Below are 22,912 nucleotides of genomic sequence, written 5' to 3'. Positions count from 1 at the left end.
GTCTGCAGGATGCTTAGAATTTTTCAGAAAGTATTATTCTGTAACACCATATTATTTTGGCCCTCAGAATTCTTATCTGGATTTTATGGGAAAGTTACAGAAGGACAACTACCTAGAAAAATCTTACCAAGTGTTACTTGGATAGGTAACTAGGGCAGTTGAGAAAGCTTTGCCTTGTCTCAACTTGGGACCTCAGGACAACCATAAAAATGCAGGCCAAAGTTCACTACTTGCTGCTAACTCCATCATCACACATACTAAAATGAGAACAATACCTAAAAGATTAACAGCCTAACCCAAGATCCATACACAAATTTTTATTTTCTGTCATTCAAGTGCAGACATATAGGGAACTTTATTAATAACATCATATTTAGTGATAAGGATAAGGATAAACAAGTTAATATGGTTCTTTATACATACTACTTATAAAAGCTGCACAATATATAATAGAGTAAAAAAAGTCCCACTAGCTATCTGAATAGCTAATAAATAAATAAATCTGACTGACTTGAATCATTTATTCAATGCATTTACAAGTTCTTATCATGTTTAAGGCTCTGGGATATGTTCAGAGCTACAAAGACAAGTAATACACAGTTCATACTCTTAGGGATCTTATACTCTAGTAGTTGATGAGACACGTGCACATTTAGCTGCATAATAATAAAAAAATCACTTAAATAGAGGGAGGTACAAAACGTGATGAACTCAGGATCAGAAGGAAAGAAATTTACATGGTAGTATCAAGGAAAACTGCAAAAGAGGCAATCCATATCTCTTTAATATTGAAGGGAATGTAGTTAACTATCAAAGAGATGGGGAGCATGACTGAGGTATAGGAAGATATTCTTGGCAGAGGAAATAGCATGCACACAGATATGTACTCATAAATTGATATCATCCATCAGAAAATTCATCTCACAAGAGGAAATAAAGAGTACTACAGGAGTATCTAGCAGGGACAATAAAATGAGCCTGTGGGGATATCCACAATAATTTCCAGAGGAAATAACTTTTCAACTGAGATCTCAAAGATGTATAGAGGTAAATTAGATTCTAAAAATTGGGAGGAAATATTCTAGAGAGAGTCCAGCAGATAAGTAGGCCTGAGGAGTAAGGGAGGAGTGATTTATACATTGGGAGAACTAAATGAAGATCAATATAAATGGACCAGAAAACAGTACAGAGAAGGGATCTGGCATGGGGAGAGGTACTAGTACGCTATGGTGGCATCAAAATGATGGGAATCCACTGAACAAATGATTTCAGAGGAAGGAATCAGATTTTCATTTTAGATAGATCACCCTGGAAACAGTGTACAAGGCAGATTTGGTAGAAGGCAAGGTTGAAGATAAGGTTTCTAGCAAGAGGGCTGCCATAATATTAACCTATTAATACAAATAACTACTATGAATTGAACACCTACTATATACCAGGCACTGTATGTAAAACATATGCAATATTCACAATAACTATTCATTATAGGTATGCAGAAAGTGAAGCTTAATAATTAGAAATGAGTTGCTCAGGATGATGCTGTTATTAAGTAAATGTAGGTTTGTCTGACTCCAGGTACTGTTTTTCCCACCAAGTAAGGTTTTGAAGAAGGATATGGATATACAACATATTCCAGAAGAAGCATTGAACTGGACATGCCTGTAGTCCCAGCTACTTAGTACTATAGGAGGATCAGAGGTTCACCACCAACCTGGACCTACATAAGTATAGACAGTATAGTAAGATCTGTTTCAAAAATAAAGGTAGCATTGCTGGTAGTTGGTGCTTGGACAGAAGAAGGTGGGGTACAGGATATTGTATGGTTGGTTCTCCTAAGCAAAGAAGTTCCCTAGGAAAAAAGAAGTATACTAAGAATGGGTGAGAAGTGATTAACCAAGTGTTAACATTCCCATTGAATGAGGAAAAGTAGTTAAGATCTTGGAAAATGACAGTGATAAGGAAGGGTAGTGGGATATATGGCCAAATAGTATACATATTTGGAAGGATTCTCACATGATAAATGAGGGATGATAATCTCGACCTGACACAATACATTTATCTCATAGTTACATAGAAGCATTATATTTTGAAAGTGAGAGATATAATTTGTGCTAACACAAGTTGCTGAACCCAAAAATGTACTTCAATGTGATAGAAGTGCATTTCTCATTCCTTAATGTTCAAAACAGATGTTCTTCGTAGACAGGAGGCTCATTTCCAAGTGGTAATTTAGGAACCCAATTTCCTTTCATCTGGTAATTCTGTCATATTCAACACATGGTTTCCAAGACCACTTTACTTGTCTATATCAAAAAAGTAGAAGGTACATGGAGGACTGTATGCAGAAGGTGTTCACATATTGGGCCTTGAGGAGCATACTCCTTTTCCTAGTGACTTTTTGACTAGAATTGCAAGGCAAGCTGGGTAAAGAAATATTGCTCTGTGCCAAGAAAAAGAGGAAAATTAAGTGTCTAATGATTCCAGTTTTGTTTTTCATTTCAATGAAAAACTCTACTTGCAATATTGAAGGATCGACTGGAAACAGGGGTGTCAGTTAGTGGACCATTTCATAGTCCAGAGAAGAATGAGCAAAGGCAGTGGAAATTAAGAGTAAAGAAGAGAGAACAAATATGAGAGAGATTTTCTTTTTTCTTCTTTTTATTATAATTATTAAATGTATAAATTAATGGGTTTCACCATGACATTTCATACATGCATATATTTTGTTTTAGACATGTCTACCCTCCCTCCTACTCTCTGTTGCCTTCTTCTAAGAGACGTCTTCAACAGAACTTGGTGTCCAACTGGAGTAGTTTTTTAAAAGGAGCCTTGAGATTGTTCCTGCCATAACCTCCCTGGATGCTGAATGAATTGTGGTTCTGTTAAAAAGTAAAACAAAAGGAAAACCAAACAAAATGCCCAATGTTGAATTAGGTGCAGATATTTTGGAGAGGAGAAGACATGGTTAGACAATTTATAATTCTTAAGCATTTGCTATATGCTAAGCACTATACTAGGTGTTCCATGTTTATTTGTCACATTCAATCCTCATAACAATGACTGTGTACATATAGTACTGAGGCACAGTATAGCATTGTAATTAAGAAGGTGGTACTCAGGGCTGGGCTTGTTGCTCAGTGGTAGAGCACTTGCCTAGCTTGCATGAGGCACTTGGTTTGATTCTCAGCACCTCATATAAATAAATGAAATAAAGGTCCATCAAAAATTAAAATATTTTTAAAAAGAGGGTAGGAGTCAGTAAATTGCTCATGGTCCTTCCTCTGTAACCTGAGATAATTCATAACACTATCTGCCTTTTAAAATCATTGTATGGAACAAATGGGATGAAGCATGGAAAAAGTGTGACATATGTTATAGCACTCTCTGGAGATTTTGTTTTGTTGTTAATATTCCCATGGATATAGTTAGTAAACTAACTTAGAATAAAGCAAAGTCACACCAGTAATAAATGGAAGAGCTGGTATAGAAACCCAATCCACAGTTAAAGCAAATTTTTTTCTTCCCATCACAGCATACCACTTCTTCTAATATGGCAATGCTCAGACTATCAATTTTAAGTAATGAGTCTGAGGAGGACATGACAGGCTTCAGCTGGAAGTGCAGGTCTGGAACCCAAGAGAACTTTGACACAATGGGACTTTGTAAAATTGAATACATTGCACAAATTATCTTCCACCGTGTTATGTTACATGGTAATAGTATCCTATATTGAACCAAAAATCAAAGAAACTAGGCACTAGTTTCTCCATGTTGAATCATCAAGAGGAAAAGTGGTATTTTAGACCAATTAAGAGAGTGTTTCTGTCACATTGAGTTCATGATGCCTTCCTTTCTTTGATTATGTGATTGGGTCAGTTTGCTTATGTACTTGGGGTGTTACAAAGACAAATTAGTTGAAGGATGAATGCTGCATGATGGTAGGAACCCCCTCTCCAAAACTTCAATGGTAAAGCTCCTTTCTTCCATAGTTTAGATGAAAATGGCTTGCACTTGAATTTTCCTTATAGAAAGCGCCTCTGAAATGATCAGGAAACCGGGAAAGCATTTGGGCCAGATTGTTAGTAATATAGGATTTAATGTAATCAGAGCAAGTAAGCATCAATAGCTTTCTTTCACACAGTACTTTTTTTTTTGTAATCACTTTTGCTCTAGGGGATTCCACCCACAGTTCCTTATTCACTGAACTAGCAACTGACTCACATAGCCACACTTTGTAAACCTCACTCTAATAAACAGAAGTAAGAGCATAGAAGAGATGAAGTGGTTCATTTTGAGCTCTGAGAAAGCCTCAAATGAGGTGAGAAGCAAGAAATAGTGTACAAATTACTCTGTGTACTCTGTTCAATGACATCAACCCCTGCCCTCCAAGAGCTCACATCTTAGGAAGAGAGGACACATCATTCATGCCTCTATAAGGCATAATGGAAGTTTCATGAAAAGTCAACAATGGAATGTTATGAGCTAAAAATCATAGCATTTACTCACACTTGGGGACATGGACCCAGATGAGGCAGAGCTTCATAGGGAAACAGGCTTTTGCACTGGACACAGGGGAAGATTAATGTATTACTGGTAGTCACCAAATTTATTTCATTTTGCCAGTTCCAGGTGTAAATTGAAATTATAAGGACTACCACATCTCAAAAGCAGAAAAATCACCACTAGAAGCAAGAAACTTATCACTAGGCAGATTGAATTTGCTACAGAGCTTATTTTAAAATAAGGGGGATTTACAGATCAATAGAAGTGTCCCTCTTTTTTTAAAAAAATCCAACTATTTTAGATGCTACTCCTAGACAGAGTGGAGACCCTATGTTGTAGTGGCATGAACATCATGGGTAAGAATCAGGAAATCTGGATATGAGTCTCAACTCTGTCACAGATTAACAATGTAATCCTGGGCAAGACATTTCCTCTTATGGAAAATGGGTTGGAAATACCTTGTCTGCCTATCTTTCAGATATATTTTTAGATAAAGAAGCATTTATGTACCACGTACTATGTGCCAACCACCATCCTAGGATGGGAATGTAATGATGAACAGAGATCCCCTTTCAAGTTGCTCAGGCTTGTGCAAAACACAAACACACAGATACTGATAACCCTGTGTAGTAAGGACTAGGGTATTTGTCTAACGTGCTTTGGAATTTCTGTGAACTTGGGTAACCACTATGCCTACTGGGCACAGAGAAAGTATTACCGCAGAGGTAATATTTTAAGAAAGCGAAGTATGGGAAAGTACCAATGTCAGATGGAGCTATACCTCAGATAATTGTAATTAGTAATACTCAAACGTGCTTCCTCCAAATGCTAAATGCAATAGTAAAGTGGTCACCTTCCTTCCCGTGAACTGAGCCTCTTGTCAATAGCTTGATAATTTAAAAGGAAGCCTGCAGATAACTGGGATTCTTGTAACTAATGTGCTGCTTGGTTCGGGTGTTTAGTTGGGGTATATTTCAAGTGACTCATCCTGTACGGATAATGGCTATAAGTGATTTACTATCCTTTCTTTTTCACTGTAAATCCCAGACCCTGCCCTTTACTCCATGATTATAGAACCAGCCTGCCTGGCACCTCAGCTGCTCTTGAAATAGTGTTGTCTGTACTTTAGTTTTTAGAAAGAACATTCCTTGGAGTGCAGAGCAGATTGTTCCACTTCCAAAATGCCAAATTGACAGATTATCTTACAGAGGGGCCCACACTGAGCTCTAGAGACCCTCACCCTCTATGCAGTTTAAGCTGTTTCCTCCTACATTACCCTCAGCAGGTTGATGCAATACATATATTTAGTAGCCTTCAGCCTGTAGAACTCTAGTTAGTGTGGGAACTTATATTTCCTCCAGGGTTCCTCCCTGTTTTTGTCCAAGCTTTAAAAAATCAGGCAGGCCTGTAAACCCAGTGACTCAAGAGGCTAAGGAAGGAGGAAGACAAATTCGTGATCATCCTCAGCAACTTACTGAGATTCTGTCTCTAAAAAAAAAAATAAAATAAAAAAGGGCTAAGGATGTAGCTCAGTCTTAAAACATCCTGGGTGCAATCTCCAGTATAAAAAAACAGTATTCCACATCTAAAAATCTAGGAATAATTTGATGCTTTTATGTGGGGCATAGATCTGCATGACTCATTTTCATTCATATTAGTTTTACAGTTTTTAAAACTCTTTAACTGAAGTAAGCATGCACATTTTAAGATGTACAAATGTTATGTGTACAGCTCCACAACATTCTGGGTAATGAACTTGTGACGGAGTTTTTGTTAGAGGATGGGTAAAGAAATGGGAAAGTGGCTTAATAAAGCAAGGATTATTATCAAAATATGAGAAGTAGAACCTCATTTTGCAGAATGATCCCTTTTCCTTGGTCAAAGGTGAATGATCACACTTTTAATCCATTTGGCCTGCTAGAACAAAATACTCTAGGCTGGATAATCTAAAAGCAGCCAAGTTTTTGCTTACAATTTTGGAGGCTTAGAAGTCTAAGATCCAGACTTCGACAGATTTATTGTCTGGGTTGGCTATCTGCTTCAAAGATGGCACATTCTTGCTGTGTTCCTCACATGGCAGAAGGGGCTAACAAGCTCCCTTGGCCTTCTTCTATAAGTGCTATAATCTGATTCATGAAGGCAGAAACCTTATGACCTAATCACCTTCAAAGGTCTCACCACATAACACTTTCTAATTGGGGAGTAAGTTTCAACATATGAATTTTAGTGACACACAAATACTCATACCATAGCAAGCGGTAAGGACATGGATACTATTGCTTGTGAGTTGGAAATTTTTCCTCATTGTGTTGGTGCTTTTGTTGGATTCCAATCTAAAAGCAAATGGATGATTAAAAACAACCAATAAAAAATAAAAGCAAATGACTTGCATATGGTATCCAGTCTAGTTCAGGACACAAGACATATGCATATTCCAAAAACTCGTAAAATGCAAAGCATTGTATATATAATAAATGTAAAACAATAACTTGTTTCTTCATAAACGGTATAATTAGGTAGAAATTAATCAGCAAATCTCATAGTAGAATGATTTCTGATAAGTGTGCTTATTTTGAAAATGTACCTAGATATTCCCATTGAGGATGAGATAAGGACACAAAATATCTGAGTCATTGTAATTTGCATTAATTGCAAAGGAATAAAAGATAAATTATTTTCTTAGTAGCTTTAAGTCAATAGCAAGGTTTCTTAACCCAGAAAGATGGCATAGCATAAATCACTGGAGTAAATATTGAGAATATCCTCCCATTCTGTAGGTTGTTTCTTTATTTTGATGGTTTCCTTTGCCATGTAGAAGCTTTTTATTTTAGTATAATTCCATTAATTTTTGTCTGTGATTTTGAGGTATATCCAGAAAAATCATTTCACAGATCAATGTCATGGAGATTTCCCCTATGCTTTCTTCCAGTAGTTCCAAAGTTTTAAGTATTGCATTTAAGCTTTTAACTCATTTTGAGTTAACTTTTGCATGTGGTAAGACAAAGAATGTAGTTTCATCTGCATGTAGATATCTAGTTTCCAGAGTAGTATTTATTGAAGACCATCCTTTCCATATGGTGTGTTCTTGGTATCTTTGATGAAAATCAATGAACTATAAATATATCATTATTTCTGGTCTTTCTAGTCTGTTCTGTTGGTCTCTGTGTCTACTTTTGGGTCTGTACCGTGGTGTTTTGATTTCTAGAATTCTGTAGTATATTTGAAGCCAGGAAGCATGATGTCTTCAGTTTTTTTCTTTGTGCTCATGTTTGCTCTGACTATTTGGGGTCTATTGTGGTTCTGTATGGATTTTAAGATTTTTTTCCTGTTTCTGTAAAAAATATCATTGGTATTTTTATAGGACTTGCATTGAATCTATAGGTATTTTATTATTTTTTATTTGTCTTTTTAGATATATATGACAAAGTATATTTTGACATATTATATGTACATATAATATAACATTCTAACAAGTATAGGTTGTTTTGAGTGGTATGAACATTTTAATATTAATTCTTCCAATCCATGTACATAGGATAGTCTTTCATTTATCTGTATCATCTCCAATATCTTTCATCATTGTTGTATGATTTTAATTGTGGAGATCTTTCACCTCTTTGGTTAAATTTATTCCTAAGTATTTTATTTTATTTTTTATTTTCAGGACTGTATGAATGAGATATGTTGTCTTATTTTTCTTTTTCAGATAGTTCACTGTGTATAGTAATGCTACTAATTTTTATTATTTGTATATTAATTTTGTACTCTAAATTTCACTGAATTTGTTTACATACAGATTCTTTTGGAGAGTCTATACAAAGGATCATGTTGTCTGTAAATAGGGACAGCTTAAATTCTTCCTTCCCACCGTTCATTTCTTTCCTTCCTTTCTTTCCCTTTCATTTTCCCCTTCTCTTCACCTTTCTCCCTCCTTCCATTGTAATGGGTCATGCTATGAATTTCAATACTATTTTGAATAGAAGTGATGAGAGTCAATATGTTGGAGGAAAACCTGTCAACTTTTCCCTCCCAAATATAATGTCACCTCGTGGCCATCCCATATGGTCTTTACCCTATTGAAGTATATTCCTTCTGTATCTAATTTTTTTGGAGTTTATATATTTCTTTTTATTCATTCTTTTCATACGTGTACATAGGGTAATAATGTCTGTCTCAATCTACTGTTCTTCCCATCTCCACCCACCCTAATCCTCCCTTTTCCCCCTCTGCACAATCCAAAGTCCCTTCATTCTCCCCTACCCACCCCCCACTATGGATCAGCATCCACTTATCAGAGAAGACATTTGAGAATTTATATATTCTTGATAAAAGTATTTTTATCAGATATATTTCACAAATATATTCACAAACTTTGTGCTTTGTCTTTCATTTTTATGATTATATCTTTTTTAATATTGTTTTAGTTGTCAATGAACCTTTATTTATTTATATGTGGTGCTGAGAATCGAACCCAGTGCCTCACACATGCCAGGCAAGCGCTCTACCACTAAGTCACAACTCCAGCCCCGTGATTATATCTTTTGATGAATAAAAGTTTTGAAAGTTGATGCAGTTTAATTTATAGTATACTTTCTTTTATGGATTGTGATTTTGGTGTAGTATCTAAGATATTTTGCCTAACTCAAGATAACAAAGATTTATTTCCTATGTTCTCCTTTAGAAAATGTAGTTCTTAAGTTTATGTTTATGATGTATTATTGGGTGATTTTTACTTATGGTTTGAATCAGGGTCTATGTTCATTAAAAATATTATTATCATATTAACATATATTAATTGTAAATTTTAATGGAATTCAGTGTGATATTTCAACACATGCATATAGTTTTCCTGGATCAAATTCAACCTATCATTACCTACTCCACACACATCCTTCTCAACCTCTAAAAATCATGGCTGTATATTTAGCTTGATTCTTTTTTGGTAACCTGTACATACGAGAGAGAACACATAGTGTTTGTATTTCTGTGTCTGGCTTATTTTACTTAACATATTGCCCTCCAGGTCTTTATGGTTTCTTTATGGCTGAATAATATTCCATTGGATATATAGAACATTTTCTTTTTCCACTCATCCATTGATGGGCACTGAAGTTGTTTACATGTCTCAACTATTGTGAAAAGTGATACAGAAAACATGAGCATTTGGGTATCTCTTTGGTATAATATTTTCCTTTCCTTTGCACACATACTCAGTGGGATAGCTGGATCATATGATAGATCTATTTTTAGGTTGTTGAGGAACCTCCATACCATTCTCCATAATAGCCATACTAGTTTATATTTCTCCCAATGGTTTAAGGCATTCCTTTTTCTCCACATTCTCACCAGCATTCATTATTTAGTTTTTTGAGTTCCTTATATATTCTAGATATTAACTTCTTGTAATATATCTGGTTTACAAATATTTTCCCTTTCTGTAGTTTGCCTCCTCACTCTGTTGCTTCCTTTACTGTGTATAAGCTTTGTAGTTTGCTATTTTGACTATTCTAAGAGTCTTTGTTTCCATATAAATTTTAGAACCAATTTTTTTTACTAAAAGAAAAACTTCTGAGATTTTGAAGAAACTTGAATTTATAGAGCAATTTTGTGAGAATTGACATCCTAATGGCTTTAGATCTTCTAAATATATATTCACAGAATGTCTGAACATATCATCTGCAAACGAAGACAGTTTTAATTTTTGCTTTCCAATTTTTGTCTTATATTTCTTTGCTTGCCTAATTTTAGCCAACTTTTCTGAAATATTATTCATATATCAGACAATACCCCTTTCCTTTAACGTGCACAATTAAATTATTTATAACATATTTGCAATTGTGCAAATATCACCAATATCTAACCTCAGAACATTTTAGTCATGTCCTCAAAAATAACTTCATATTTATAACAGTCACTTCCTATTGCTTTTCTTTTTGGATTGGCTAAAATCTCTAATAATGTGGTGAATAAGAGATAAGAGACATCCTTGCCTCATAAAACAAGTAAGTAACAGTCCTTTACCTTTAAGTATGCTGATAGATGTAGGCTTTTTTTTTTCCAAATGCACTTTATGAGTTGAGAAAGTTACCTTCTATCTCCAGATTTTCAAGTTGAGTCGTGACCACTGTTAGATTTCATCTCCCTGCTTTATCCTTGCCATTTCAGTTTATCCTCTACACAGCTGCCAGAAAAATCCTAAAACTTTAGTCAAATCAAGTCATACGCTGAAAATCTTTCAATGCCTCCATGTTTCATTCAGAGTGAAAGCCAAAATATCCTAGAAGACCTTACACCATATACTCTATGCCCCATGGAATGTGATGTGTCCTGTACAGCCCACAGTAGCCTACTTGCTATTTGTTCAACACACTAGGCCTACCTACATCTGGGTCTTTGAATTTGCTACTCCTACTTTTAATACTTTTTCTCTGGTTTTAATCATGGTTTATTCTCTTGTTTGCCTCATCATTGCTCAAATGTCATCTATTCAATGAGATGCTTTCTGGACATCATACTAAAAATTTCAATACCTTCTTAATACTCTCTACCCATACTCATTTTTCTCCCTGGGGCATATCACTTTTTAATATACTGTACAATTTACTTATTTATATTGTTTATTTTGTTTTGCCCCTCTCAAATTTATGCCCTAAATGGACAATCTTAGTAAGTTCCCTGATAATTTACATAGTTTAGAACAATATCTTGGTGCATAGTAGGTGATCAATAAATATTTGTTGAATACACCAGTACATCAGGAAAATTTCAACCAGCTGTTTTCCAGAAATGTTGGGTTATTCTGGGCTATGTTGCGTTCCTTCCCTTCTGTTTTCTTATACATAAACTACATGAGGGGATAAGACTAGATGCTTTATATAAGGCTCTTCTAGTTTTGAAATTCAATGAAATAAGCTATATGCCCAGATATTGTGCTGTTAATGAACCATATTAAGATACTGTTATTTCATGTAACCCCAAGAATATCCAAACTCTATCTTGCCCTATGCAGACCTACTCTCTAAATGCTTCTAATACAAATATGTCTTTAGGAAAGAAGAGTTATCCAGTAATTCATTCATTCAGTGGGTGTTCTTTGAATACCTATAATATGCTAGGCTCTTGGCACATGTCAAAAAGAAAGCAAGATAAAAATACCTAACTTTATAGTAAGGAAAAAAAGAAAATAAATGATAAATAGAAAAAAAATTAGAGTATGTTTTTTGTTAGGTGCTATAAAAAAAAAGAAAGAGCATGGCAATGTTGACTATCCACAGGGTGGGTAGGAAACTGAGAAGAGGACAGGGAAGGCCTCATTTAGAAGGTGTAATTAGGAATAGACTTGAAGTAAGTGTGGGGATTAGTCATTCAGGCATTTGCAAGAACATTCTGGGCTGAGAGCATAGTGAATGCAAAAGCCATGATGTCAGAGAACTTGGCATGTTGAGAGAGCTAGAGCTAAGTGATTTATGCCTCCCAATACCCTGAACATCCAGGAAATTATTGAATAAATAGTGAATGGGTGAATGGGTCGTGTTGGGACAGGAGTTTATTGTCTATTTTTTTAAAAGATGAGAAAACTAAAGTTGAAAATAGTCCAATACCTAAATACAAAGTCTGTCTTATTTTTCCTCCTAAATGTTTTAGTGTGTTTCTGTGTCTATTGCTAATCTCATAGTTTACATTCCTTTCAACTTTTGATGGTATTGCCATAATAAGTCACCTTCCTGATCTATCACTCTGTAGGTGTCACCTTCCAGTCCATAATCCCATAAATTAAATGATGATTTCCATTTATTGTGACTGTCATTATTCTGAATGTCTAAGTTTTCTATCATTGATTTAATCGGACTAGGAAACAAAATTATTTTACATAGATTATAGATAGACTATTTGGAAGAAAATCTTAAATATTGTCATTCTTTGCATAAATGTCAAAACCAAGGCTAATAAACACACCTGTGAGAGGAAGTAGCCAGAAAATTAAGCTCAGTTGCTTTCCAGTCAACGAACCTCTACATAGCTAACCGGTCAGCAGCTCTAATCATGACTGATAGATGTAAAACAATTTCACAAATTATCAGAGCAATAACAGATATTGCTCAAAGCAGGGTAACTAAAGCATATATGCCCAGGTGTGCATTAACAACGGCTCCAGGCTGGAAGGCAGAAATCAAGTGCATACCCTTCAATAAATACTTACCCATCTCTTATATTCAGTATGTCCATCTTTAAGCAGTAAGAGTTTGAGACTAGAAGACAAGTGTCCTTTCAGCTCTAACTAATCTCTTGGATATTTACAAAATTTCCCATGTGTCTTTGACAAAAGTTCAATTCTCCAGACAGTTTGCAATATCCCACAAATCTGACCTTTATTCTTCACACCTCAAGGGGGTTTCATGACTCAAAAAACCAGACATAACAGAAATGTATTTCACTGAGAAACCTGCTCCTTGTGTTGGATACTGAAAAGATTCCATGAGGGTTTAATAAAGAAAATGTGTTCTCGCTCTCCACTTATATTATTATTTCCAAGATACTGCCTCTTATGAGTAATGTCAAGGGGAAATTACTTTATGTCTACCAGCAGTCCTTGGGATGTGGAGAATAAAACCACAACAAATAGATTATAAAGACAGGATGCAAAGGTAGTGATTTCTGATTAGGAGCAGAACTGATTTGTAATAACTTTCCTATCTACCTTTCCATCCACTTCTCTCCCATCTCATCTAAGTGCAGAGCAGAGAAAAAAAGGTATTTGTGGGAGCAGAGAACTTCACAAACCAAATCATGCTGTGTTCTTTCACATTGGTTCTTAGATCCTAATGCTCTCTGACCTCTGGTGTCATACTGTGTTCCCTTCTTGCCCTCCCTTGCTCCTTCCACTTTGCTGTTTACTTATAAGACCCCTTCTAGCTTTTTCTTCTCCAGGAAGCATTCTGACTGTATCCAGGCTACTGTGCCAACTCCTGCTCTGTGTTAATGAGTTAACTGCATATGCAAATATTAACTTTCTCCTCTTACACAGTAATCACTGGGAGGCAGTGGTTATTGCTCATGGTCCCTAATTCTTCCTTATTTTCTTGGTATTTTCCTATAACTACCTTACACATGAGAAATGTTTACTTAAAGGTAACCATAGATAATTACGACACCTCTCATGTGACTAAAAGATTCCCAAGGACGGATTTACCTTCAGATGAATAGAAGATAACTGATGTAGAATTATCTCTGGATTGGCACTCCAGTCCTCCAGTTGTATGATTCTGAGCAAATCACTTTAACTCTGTGGATTCTTGTCCCTGAAATAGGGATGATAATAATGCCTTCAATATGTGCTTCACAGAGTCACCAAAGGGAGAAAATGGAATAAATACCATCCTTCTTCCAGGCAACTAGGATGCCTATGTCACAAAGGTTTAGGGGAGGACCTAAATAGGATTACTGAATGTGAATGTGCTTTAGAAGTTGTAACATTCTGTGAATATCTCATGGGTTATTAGCAATGATCATTATAATGATAATAATTGTACATTAACCCTACTTGCCTTTTTAGACATATGAATATCTGTATTTTGACAATAAATATCTTCTGGTATCTTATTGTCATCAACCAAAGAGACTTGCTACCTGACACTGTTACTGTACATTGGGATTGAGAGTGAGAAATGGAGATTCTGCACATTACTTACAGGCCTTTTTAAATTTATTGCCTCAACACAACACTTCCCCAATTGGTGACTTTGGTAGTTCCTAAAAGTGAGACGTATTCTGCTCAGTTTGATATACTGATGTCTCATTAGGCAGGAATTCTGGCCCCAAGGTGTATTTGGGTTCTGAAAAATTATAAGCATAAGTGCCTAAGTGAGAAAGGTACTGGGGGCAATGAATAGCATCAAAATTGACAACTAACTTCTCAATTTATTAGAAATTCAAGGGGATGGCAGCAAGTGGGCACATTATAACATGGAGCTAGATAGAAATACCTCGAAAGAGTAGGTTCTAAAGAACTCTGAATGTTTACTGTGCAGGTCTCATTTCTACCTAAGAGACAACTATCTAGGCCAAAGGAAATTGAGTCTCAAAATATGAGAAATAATTCAGAGGAAAACCTTGGCATAGATTATTTAGGCAGACCAATATAAGAGAGAGAGAGTATATGGACATGGCAAATCATACCCCATTCAGATTTCCATTAAGGAATCCATGCATAATCTCTCCTATGTGTTGCTTCTGTTGAAAAAGCGTGAGCTCTTCAGACTTGACCCCTGAGGATTTGAGGATTCTGATGTCCCCCATTACCTTTATGTTTTTTTATGAAGTGTGTGTGTATGTGTGTGTTCTCCAAGAGTCAACTCTTCCAATAAAACCATAGCAGTTCTTGTGATCAGAAGAACCTTCTTTTGGGTCTTTCTGTTCATAATCAGGATAAATATATTCTTTTCACACATTTTTCCTCTTCAGTGCAGTCTTTAAATTGGATAACTCACATAATAGCCTGCTGAGAATTATTTCAGAAATAATTAAACTGTGATCAGGAGTGAATGAGTCAGGATCTGGTATTTCCAGACTTCTTGGAGGGTGGCTAAGGAAGTACTATTTGACCAGATTAATTTTGTTTTTCTAAGGTGTGGCTCAAATATGATGTAAAATATGAATACTGAATATTGCTTTGAGAGATATCTAGTTCATTTAGTTCATCTTATGTGGTTATAAAAATTCAGTGAACCTAAATAAGTAAAATCCCCCGTCGGTCTTAAGAATGCTCCATAGCTGTCAAGTGGGAGCTGAGCTTCATGGTTAATAACATTTAATTTAGTTTTATTTCATTTTCTGTCTTTCCTTCTTTCTTTTAGGTTAACAATTCATGCTGAGTGTCCTATGCATTTGGAAGATTTTCCCATGGATGTGCATGCCTGCCCACTGAAATTTGGAAGCTGTATGTATTTTCTCAGTTATTTACCTGATCTTCTTCCAAAAGAAATTTAATATATCTCCTGTTGTTCCCTAGAAGTTTCTAAAGCTGAGGCCTTTTACTCTGGATGGTATGGGAGTGGGTCAGGATAGCAAAGTCAAGTAGCACGAACTCATCAGCAAGAGGAGGCAGACTTTAACAGAATTTTCTTTCGTAGCAACAAACCTTATTTCACCATTTTAGACTAATTACTCTGTAATATTGAAACATTGACTTCTGTTTTCTAAATTTCCCAGAAGACAGAGCACAACAGAACTGATATACAGTACAGGAGCAGCTTCCTAAGGACAAGATTTAAGAGAATGTGATTATACTTTTTGAAGTGTCCATTATACCTTTATCTTGATATACATCTGTCCAGTTCTCAACAGTAAATGGAAGACAGGAAGAAACTCTGGAGACTTTCTTATAATTTAGAGTATTGCTTTCCTTAGTAGCTGCAAATTTTACAGAGAAAAAAGTAGATAAATACTCCATTTTCAAATGAATTAGAAAAATAGAAATTGAATAAAAATTGAGAGAGTTTCTGGATCTAAGAACTGAAGAGTAAGTAGTTATATAGGAAGTCATCAGAGTAATATATCAAGATCTGTGTTCATCATGTGTAAATTAGATTTAGCTCTATGTTTTGAAATAGAAAGTGCTATTCAAAAGATTCAAATAATTATGTATGGCATATTTTTTCAACCATTAGTTTGTCAAGTATTTAAAGATTGTCTCCTGTGTGTCAGCTTCTATTCTAGAAGCTTGGAATGAATCCATGAATAAAACAAAACCTCCTGCCCCTGTGGAACTTATATGATAGCCGAGTGATGGTGAAAGATAAAATAAAAAATGAATAAAAAGTAAAGTATAAAATAGGTTGCAAAGTGAGAAGAACCTTGGGGGAACATAGAGCACTGAAGAATAAGGAGAATCACTCATGCCTAGATAGAGAATATGTGTTGCCATTGAAATTTAAAATAGAGTGATCAGGATTTCCCTATTTTATTAGGAAAAATATATAGAGTTGGGGAGGCTAGGGAAAGGATGCATAACAGGTAACAAAATGCACTTAGATAGGAGGAATAATTCTACTGTTCTATAGCATAGTAGGGTGACTATAGATATCAGTCATTTCATATATACTTAACAACAGCTTGAAGAGAGGAGTTGGGATATTCCCAGCATAAACAAATGATGAATGTTTGAAGTGATTGTGTATGCTAATTACTCTGATTATCCTGATTTGATCTTCACAAGATCACAATCATAATTCTTACAATTGTGTACATGTATTGAAATATCACACTGCACTTTATAAATGTCAATTATTATGTTGTCAATTAAAATTTTTCAAAAAGTGACATTTAAGCAGAATTTTTTATGAAGTAGAGGGGTTAACAATGCAGATATCTGAGGGAATAATGTTCCAGGAAGTAGGAACTGCTCAGGATAAAGATCAGAAAAGTATCTGCCTTGTTCAGAAAATATCAGAATAACCAATGTGGCTTCCCAGAGTGAGGGGAAAGCACGGGAATAGGATGATAATAAAGAGGAGGCCAGGTTATCTAGAGTCTTATAGGGCATCAATGGGCTTTGAATTAAATGCCAAGGGAAACTGGGGAGTGATTGGAATATTTTAGACAAAATAATGCAATTATCAACTTATGATTTTTTAAAATATTATTAGGGAGTTTTAAAATAAGTAGAGATAGGATATAAGTAGGAAGTCCAATTAAGTGATTATTGCAATATTTCAGGTGAGATATAATGCTGGAGAGATGATGGAGATCATTGAAATATCTCAAATGAACGATGCTGATGGCTTAGCTCACAGTGATAGTGATAAAAGTGATGAGAAGTGAACTGAAGGGAGATACAACATGATCCCATGATGCATTAGATGTGTAGCATTATAACAGAGAACTCACTGGTCACTTGGAGATTTTTGTGCTAATGCATTTGATACTGAATGAGATAAGTAATACTTCTATTCTGGATGAGACAGAGTTGATTTTTCATGACCATTAATCCCATAATAAACAACTAGAAAACCTAAAAAATATAGAATGGATAAGTATAGAAGAGACTAAAGTTCTAGAGGAAGTGGGAGAACCTCTCATAGATCAAATTGTGACATATAGTTTCTATCCCTGGGAGTATTTGCTAATTCTGGTCTTGGTTTGCAGCTTGCATTCATTTTGGCTCCATTAACAGAGGATGAGACCAAAAATTAACATGAAAAACATTGAAAAGCAGAGTTGCCTTTCCCACAGTTTCTCAATGTTAAAAACAAACAAACAAACAAACAAACAAACAAAAACAAAACAGATATGGCAGGTTGTCACTTTAAAACCTTAGGAGCTATGTCCTAGTTACAAGGGAACAACAGGGACACACTGTATTTAACCAAAACTATAATCCAACTCAGTTCCTTATGGGATTAATGTGAAATTCTCACACATAGCAAGGAAAGAATAAAGCCTCAGAAGAGAGGCTTCTGAGTACTCTATAGTTTTACATGCAATGTTTGGAATTCAATCAAGAAAGTCATGAGGGATATGAATAAGCAGGGCCATATGACCTAAAATGAAGATTTATATGGAGAGACACAAAATATAGAAAGAAAAACATGCAGAAGATACAGATATCAGAATTTATAGACAATGACTTTAAAAAATTTGGCTAATACATTCAATAAATGAAAGAGGAAAAGATGAAGAGAGAAGGGAAAACATAGACCATTTCAACTGAAAACTGAAATCTATAAGGAAGAATAAATTGGAAATTACTTATAGAAAAGTACAATATTTAAAATTCAGATTTCATGGATACATTTAACAAGTGGAAGACAATATTAGATACATGTAAAATGAGTAAATGGAAAAATAGCACATTTGAAAAACAAAATAAAGAGTAAGAAGCACGTGGGACACAGCAAAATAAATTGAAATGTGTAATTTTGTAGAAGAAAAACAGGCGTAGAAAGGATCAAAACAATCATGAACTAGTTAAGGCAAATCATTTTAAAACTGATGAAAATTATTAATTCAAAGACTGAAAAAGCATGCAAACACAAAGCAGGCTAAACATAAAGAAAACAATGCAAGAATAAAGTCAGATAATTTGCAGACAAATCTAATCCAGTATCAGTTATCTACAACTATTTTAAAGCTATAGTAATCCAGAAAAATAATTGTTGCAAAGACAGACAAATACACTGATGGGACAGAATAGAAAAGAGACATTTTGATTCTTGGTTCACATCATACACAAAAATAAATTCAAGACGGATTTGCAGATCTAAAAGTAAAAGTAAAAGGGTGAAAGGGAAAACAGTAAAGATTTTAGAAGAAAACTTAAGAAAATATCTTCATGATCTTTAAAGTGGTAGAGATTGTACTTTACACAATACTTTTTCAATCTCTTCTCCATTTCTCTTCTCTACCCTCTCACCACACACACACACACACACACACACACACACACACACAAACACAGACTAACCAATTACATTAGCAGAAAAAGGCAAATTCAAATCCAAAGTGTGTCAGTACTCAATCACTGAAATAATCAAAATTTAAAAAGACAGAAAACACCATATATTGGTGAGAATGTAGAAAAAATCTGTGCTGTCATGATCTACTGATAAGAGTATAATTTCAGCGGGACATGGTGGCACACACCTGTAATCCCAGCAGCTTGGGAGGCTGAGGCAGAAGGATCAAGTGTTCAAAGTCAGTCTCAGCAAAAGTGAGGCCCTAAGCAACTCAGTGAGACCCTGTCTCTAAATAAAACACAAAATAGGACTTCGGATGTAGCTCCATGGTCAAGTGCCCCTGAGTTCAATCCCTGGTACCCCCAAAAAAGAGTATAACTTCATAGGTTTTTGGAAAATTATTTGGTGGAATATAATAAAGCTGAATATACATATATCATATAAGCTTGTATCTCTAGTCCAGAGTTTATTTCCAAATTAAGTCAGTGTTTGTGTTAACTGAAAGGCACATAAATGATGTCTGTAGCTGGACTAATTTTAATAGAGCCACACTGTAAGCTATCCTAAAGTCCATTAGAATGAATTAAAAACCTGTGGCATATTTACACAATTAAATACTATAGATCTATGACAAGTGCATTGTACTTAACAACATGAATGAGGTCACAGATGAAATCCTGAGAAAATGCTAAACACAGTAGTGTATAGAGTGAGTCAATTTCTGTCACATACCAAAACAGGCAAAAGTAAGCTGTAGCTATTTGATGTCTTTAATAATTTATCTGTCATTGTTTTTAGTAGTATTTCCAAATTCCTGATGTATTGAACTACAGTATTCATAAGAAATAAGTTGAAATTCTAGGGAATTTTACTTCATTCAAAATTTATTTTTATTAGTGTATTATAGCTATACATAATAGTAGGATTCATTTTGACATAATTATACAAGCATGGAATATAATTTGCTCTAATATTATTCCCCAGTATTTCCCCCTACCCTCTCTTCCTCCCTTTCCCTATTCCCTTTCTTCTACTCTACTGATCTTTCTGCTATTTATATGTATTTTTAAATTAGTGCCTTGTAAATATATATAAAGGTGAGGTTCACTGTGGTATATTCATATATGTACATAGGAAAGTTTGGTTCAATTCATTCCACCATTCTTTCCTTTTCCCATCCGCCCTCCATTCCCCTCAATCCTCTTCCTCTACTCCACCATTGATCTTTATTCTATTTTCATGGGTCACCCTATTTTTCTTTATTTCCTTATTTTGTTCTAGCTTCTGCATTATAAGAGAAAACATTGGACACTTTCCTTTCTGACTCTGGCTTATTTCACTTAGCATTATGTTCTCCATTTCCACTCATTTACCAGCAAATGTCATAGTTTCATTCTTCTTTGTGACTGAGTAATACTCCATCATGTATTCATACCACATTTTCCTTGTCCATTCATCTGTCAACAGGTATCAAATAGTCTCCATAGTTTTCCTATTGTGAATTGTGCTTCTATCAGCATTGATGTGGCTGCATTCCTATAGTATGTTGATTTTAGATCTTTTGGATATATACTGAGAAATGGGATAGCTGGGTCATATTGTGGTTCCAGTCCTAGATTTTGAGGAATTTCCATACTGCTTTTCACAGTGGGTGCACTAATTTGCAGTCCCAACAACAACAGATGAATGTACCTTTCCCCCCACATCCTCACCAATGTTTATTATTATTTGTATACCTCCATCCTTTTTAATGTTCTTTAATAATTATTATTAAATTTAAGTTGTTAAATAAGAAATAGAAAGTTTGAAGTGTTTAAAAGAGCCTGCTAGTACATGGAGGGAACTCAGATTTATAACTAAAAAGATTAAGTAAGATAAATAAATAAATAGAAGTTGGAAAATGTGAGCAAACCTCCTTGAATAGTATTTGAATAACCACATTTGGATTTTTTAGCAAGTTAAATGGAACTACACAGAGTCACGAGTCAAAACTACCAGTTTAAGGATTTATTTTACTTTCCAAACTTGTTATTTCTTCTAAGAACATTCTCATGGTTTGTATATAGTATACTATTTATGAATACATATATGCACATATGTAAGGTATGTATAAGTGTATAGTATACTATGTATAGAATTTATTTATATTTAATTTTCAAGAGTGAATTACCATCAGGAGCATATAGGCATACTAGCACACACATATTAAACCAAGTCAACTTATAAGATTGTGACCACTTAAGTACAATGTACTCCTGTCCTGATACCTAAAAAATTCAAAACATTTGACTCAATGTGTCAGAGTTTTCTGCTGTTGCTTTTGACTCTGCATCAAAAGATTCTTTCAAATTAGCAGTGTCTCTTTAATACCATTAAGCTCTAATTCTTGCAAACTATAATACTTAAAAAATTGTCACTCATTTCTAAACTGTTTTTCTCAAGATTCAACATTCAAAATCAAAGTCTATCTCCATATTTATATATCCATCTCTCTCTCTCTCTCTCTCTCTCTCTCTCTCTCTCTCTCTCTCTATATATATATATATATATATATATAAATTTGTACATAAATACTAGTCAGAATAGTGGTTATCTTTTCTTTGTTGGAGTTAGTTCTTAGAAAGGAATACAAATGATGCTTCTGGGGTTTAGACAGAGATCTGTGAGCTTTTAGGTGTCATCCATATAGATAGCATTTAAAGCCATATGACTAGATGAGACTACTAAGGATATGACAACATATAGGGAAGAGGATCAAAGACTGCCTTTTGAGTCATAATATTATAGAGAGGCCAGAGAAAAGATAATAATTCAGCAAACGTGAAAGATAGGTCAGGTGAAATCAAGGGATTATTTTCCTGGAAACCAAAAAAAGTATATTAAGGAAGAGTGATTGAAATTCTTAAATTCTTATGTGGACAGTTAAAATTGAACTAAAAATTCCCTAGTGAGGAAGCAATTCTGGAGTGATAGAGTGAGGAATTCTGGAAATCTACTCCTGCATTAAAGAAATGAGATGATTGTCAAAACTTGCCAGAATGAAATTTCTTCAAAGTCTTGAAATCAACCAAAAGTTCCCAACAATCTGTGGAGTTTCACTCATGAAAAATGGCTTATTCCCATATTCTTCCCAATTCTGTAGAAGCTTAGAAGACTTTGTAATGGTTAAAGGGTCAATCCGTTAGGAAGGTACAACAATTATAAATATATATGCACCTGACCACAAGCCCCATGAAGCAAAACAGACAGAGCTGAGGGGAAAAAATAGACAATTCAACAATAATAATGGGCATAATAATGGGATTTTTCAATATTCACCTTTCAGTTATGCATAGAATAATTAGATTGAAGATCAACACAGAACTAGAAGACTAGAACAACGCTATAAACTAGCTATAAACTAGAACAACGCTATAAACTAGCAGACACTTAAAGCATTCCACCCAACAACATTAGAATGCACAGTATTCTCTAAAACACATTTCCTAGGGTTTGTGATATTTTAGCCTCAGATATTTTACCTTACCTTTATAACATAATGACTTAATATTTGTTGAATGAGTGACTGAATGAATTAAACAGTAAATAATCAGTCTGTGACAATGTGAGTTCAAAAGGGGTTCTTTCCCATTGGTGCTATCATGTCATGATTGTTTTTCACTTCCTATTTTCCTGAGGCCTGACCCATACCACGACTCAGGTAATAAAAGGCATTTGGCAAATCAACTAAAGAAACAGAGATCTTGTGCCATCATAACCCATAAAAAATACATTGAGGAGATAGTTCTGGGAGTGTAACAAATTCTAATTGTTTATAGATATCTTTTCTGAGTTATTCAATTACCCCATGTCCTACCTCAGCTCCACCATGACAATGGAATTATTGAAAGAAGGAAAGGTAGGACTCTATTGAAGGAAAGCTTAGGTGCTAAAAGAGCCAAAGGGCCTGGGAGAAA

At 34.8% G+C, this 22,912-nt stretch overlaps 1 protein-coding gene across 1 annotated transcript in view; it reads left to right on the top strand.

Annotated features, from left to right (window-relative positions):
- Gabra3 (gamma-aminobutyric acid type A receptor subunit alpha3) overlaps positions 1 to 22,912 on the top strand; it is a 248,478-nt gene that overhangs the window by 192,077 nt on the left and 33,489 nt on the right. The window contains 1 exon segment of the mRNA XM_047535929.1: positions 15,357 to 15,439. Coding sequence (XP_047391885.1) covers positions 15,357 to 15,439 — 83 coding nt within the window.

The sequence above is a fragment of the Sciurus carolinensis genome, chromosome X, assembly GCF_902686445.1.
Source record: "Sciurus carolinensis chromosome X, mSciCar1.2, whole genome shotgun sequence".
Lineage (NCBI taxonomy): Eukaryota > Metazoa > Chordata > Mammalia > Rodentia > Sciuridae > Sciurus > Sciurus carolinensis.
This window is presented reverse-complemented; position numbering and strand designations above follow the sequence as displayed.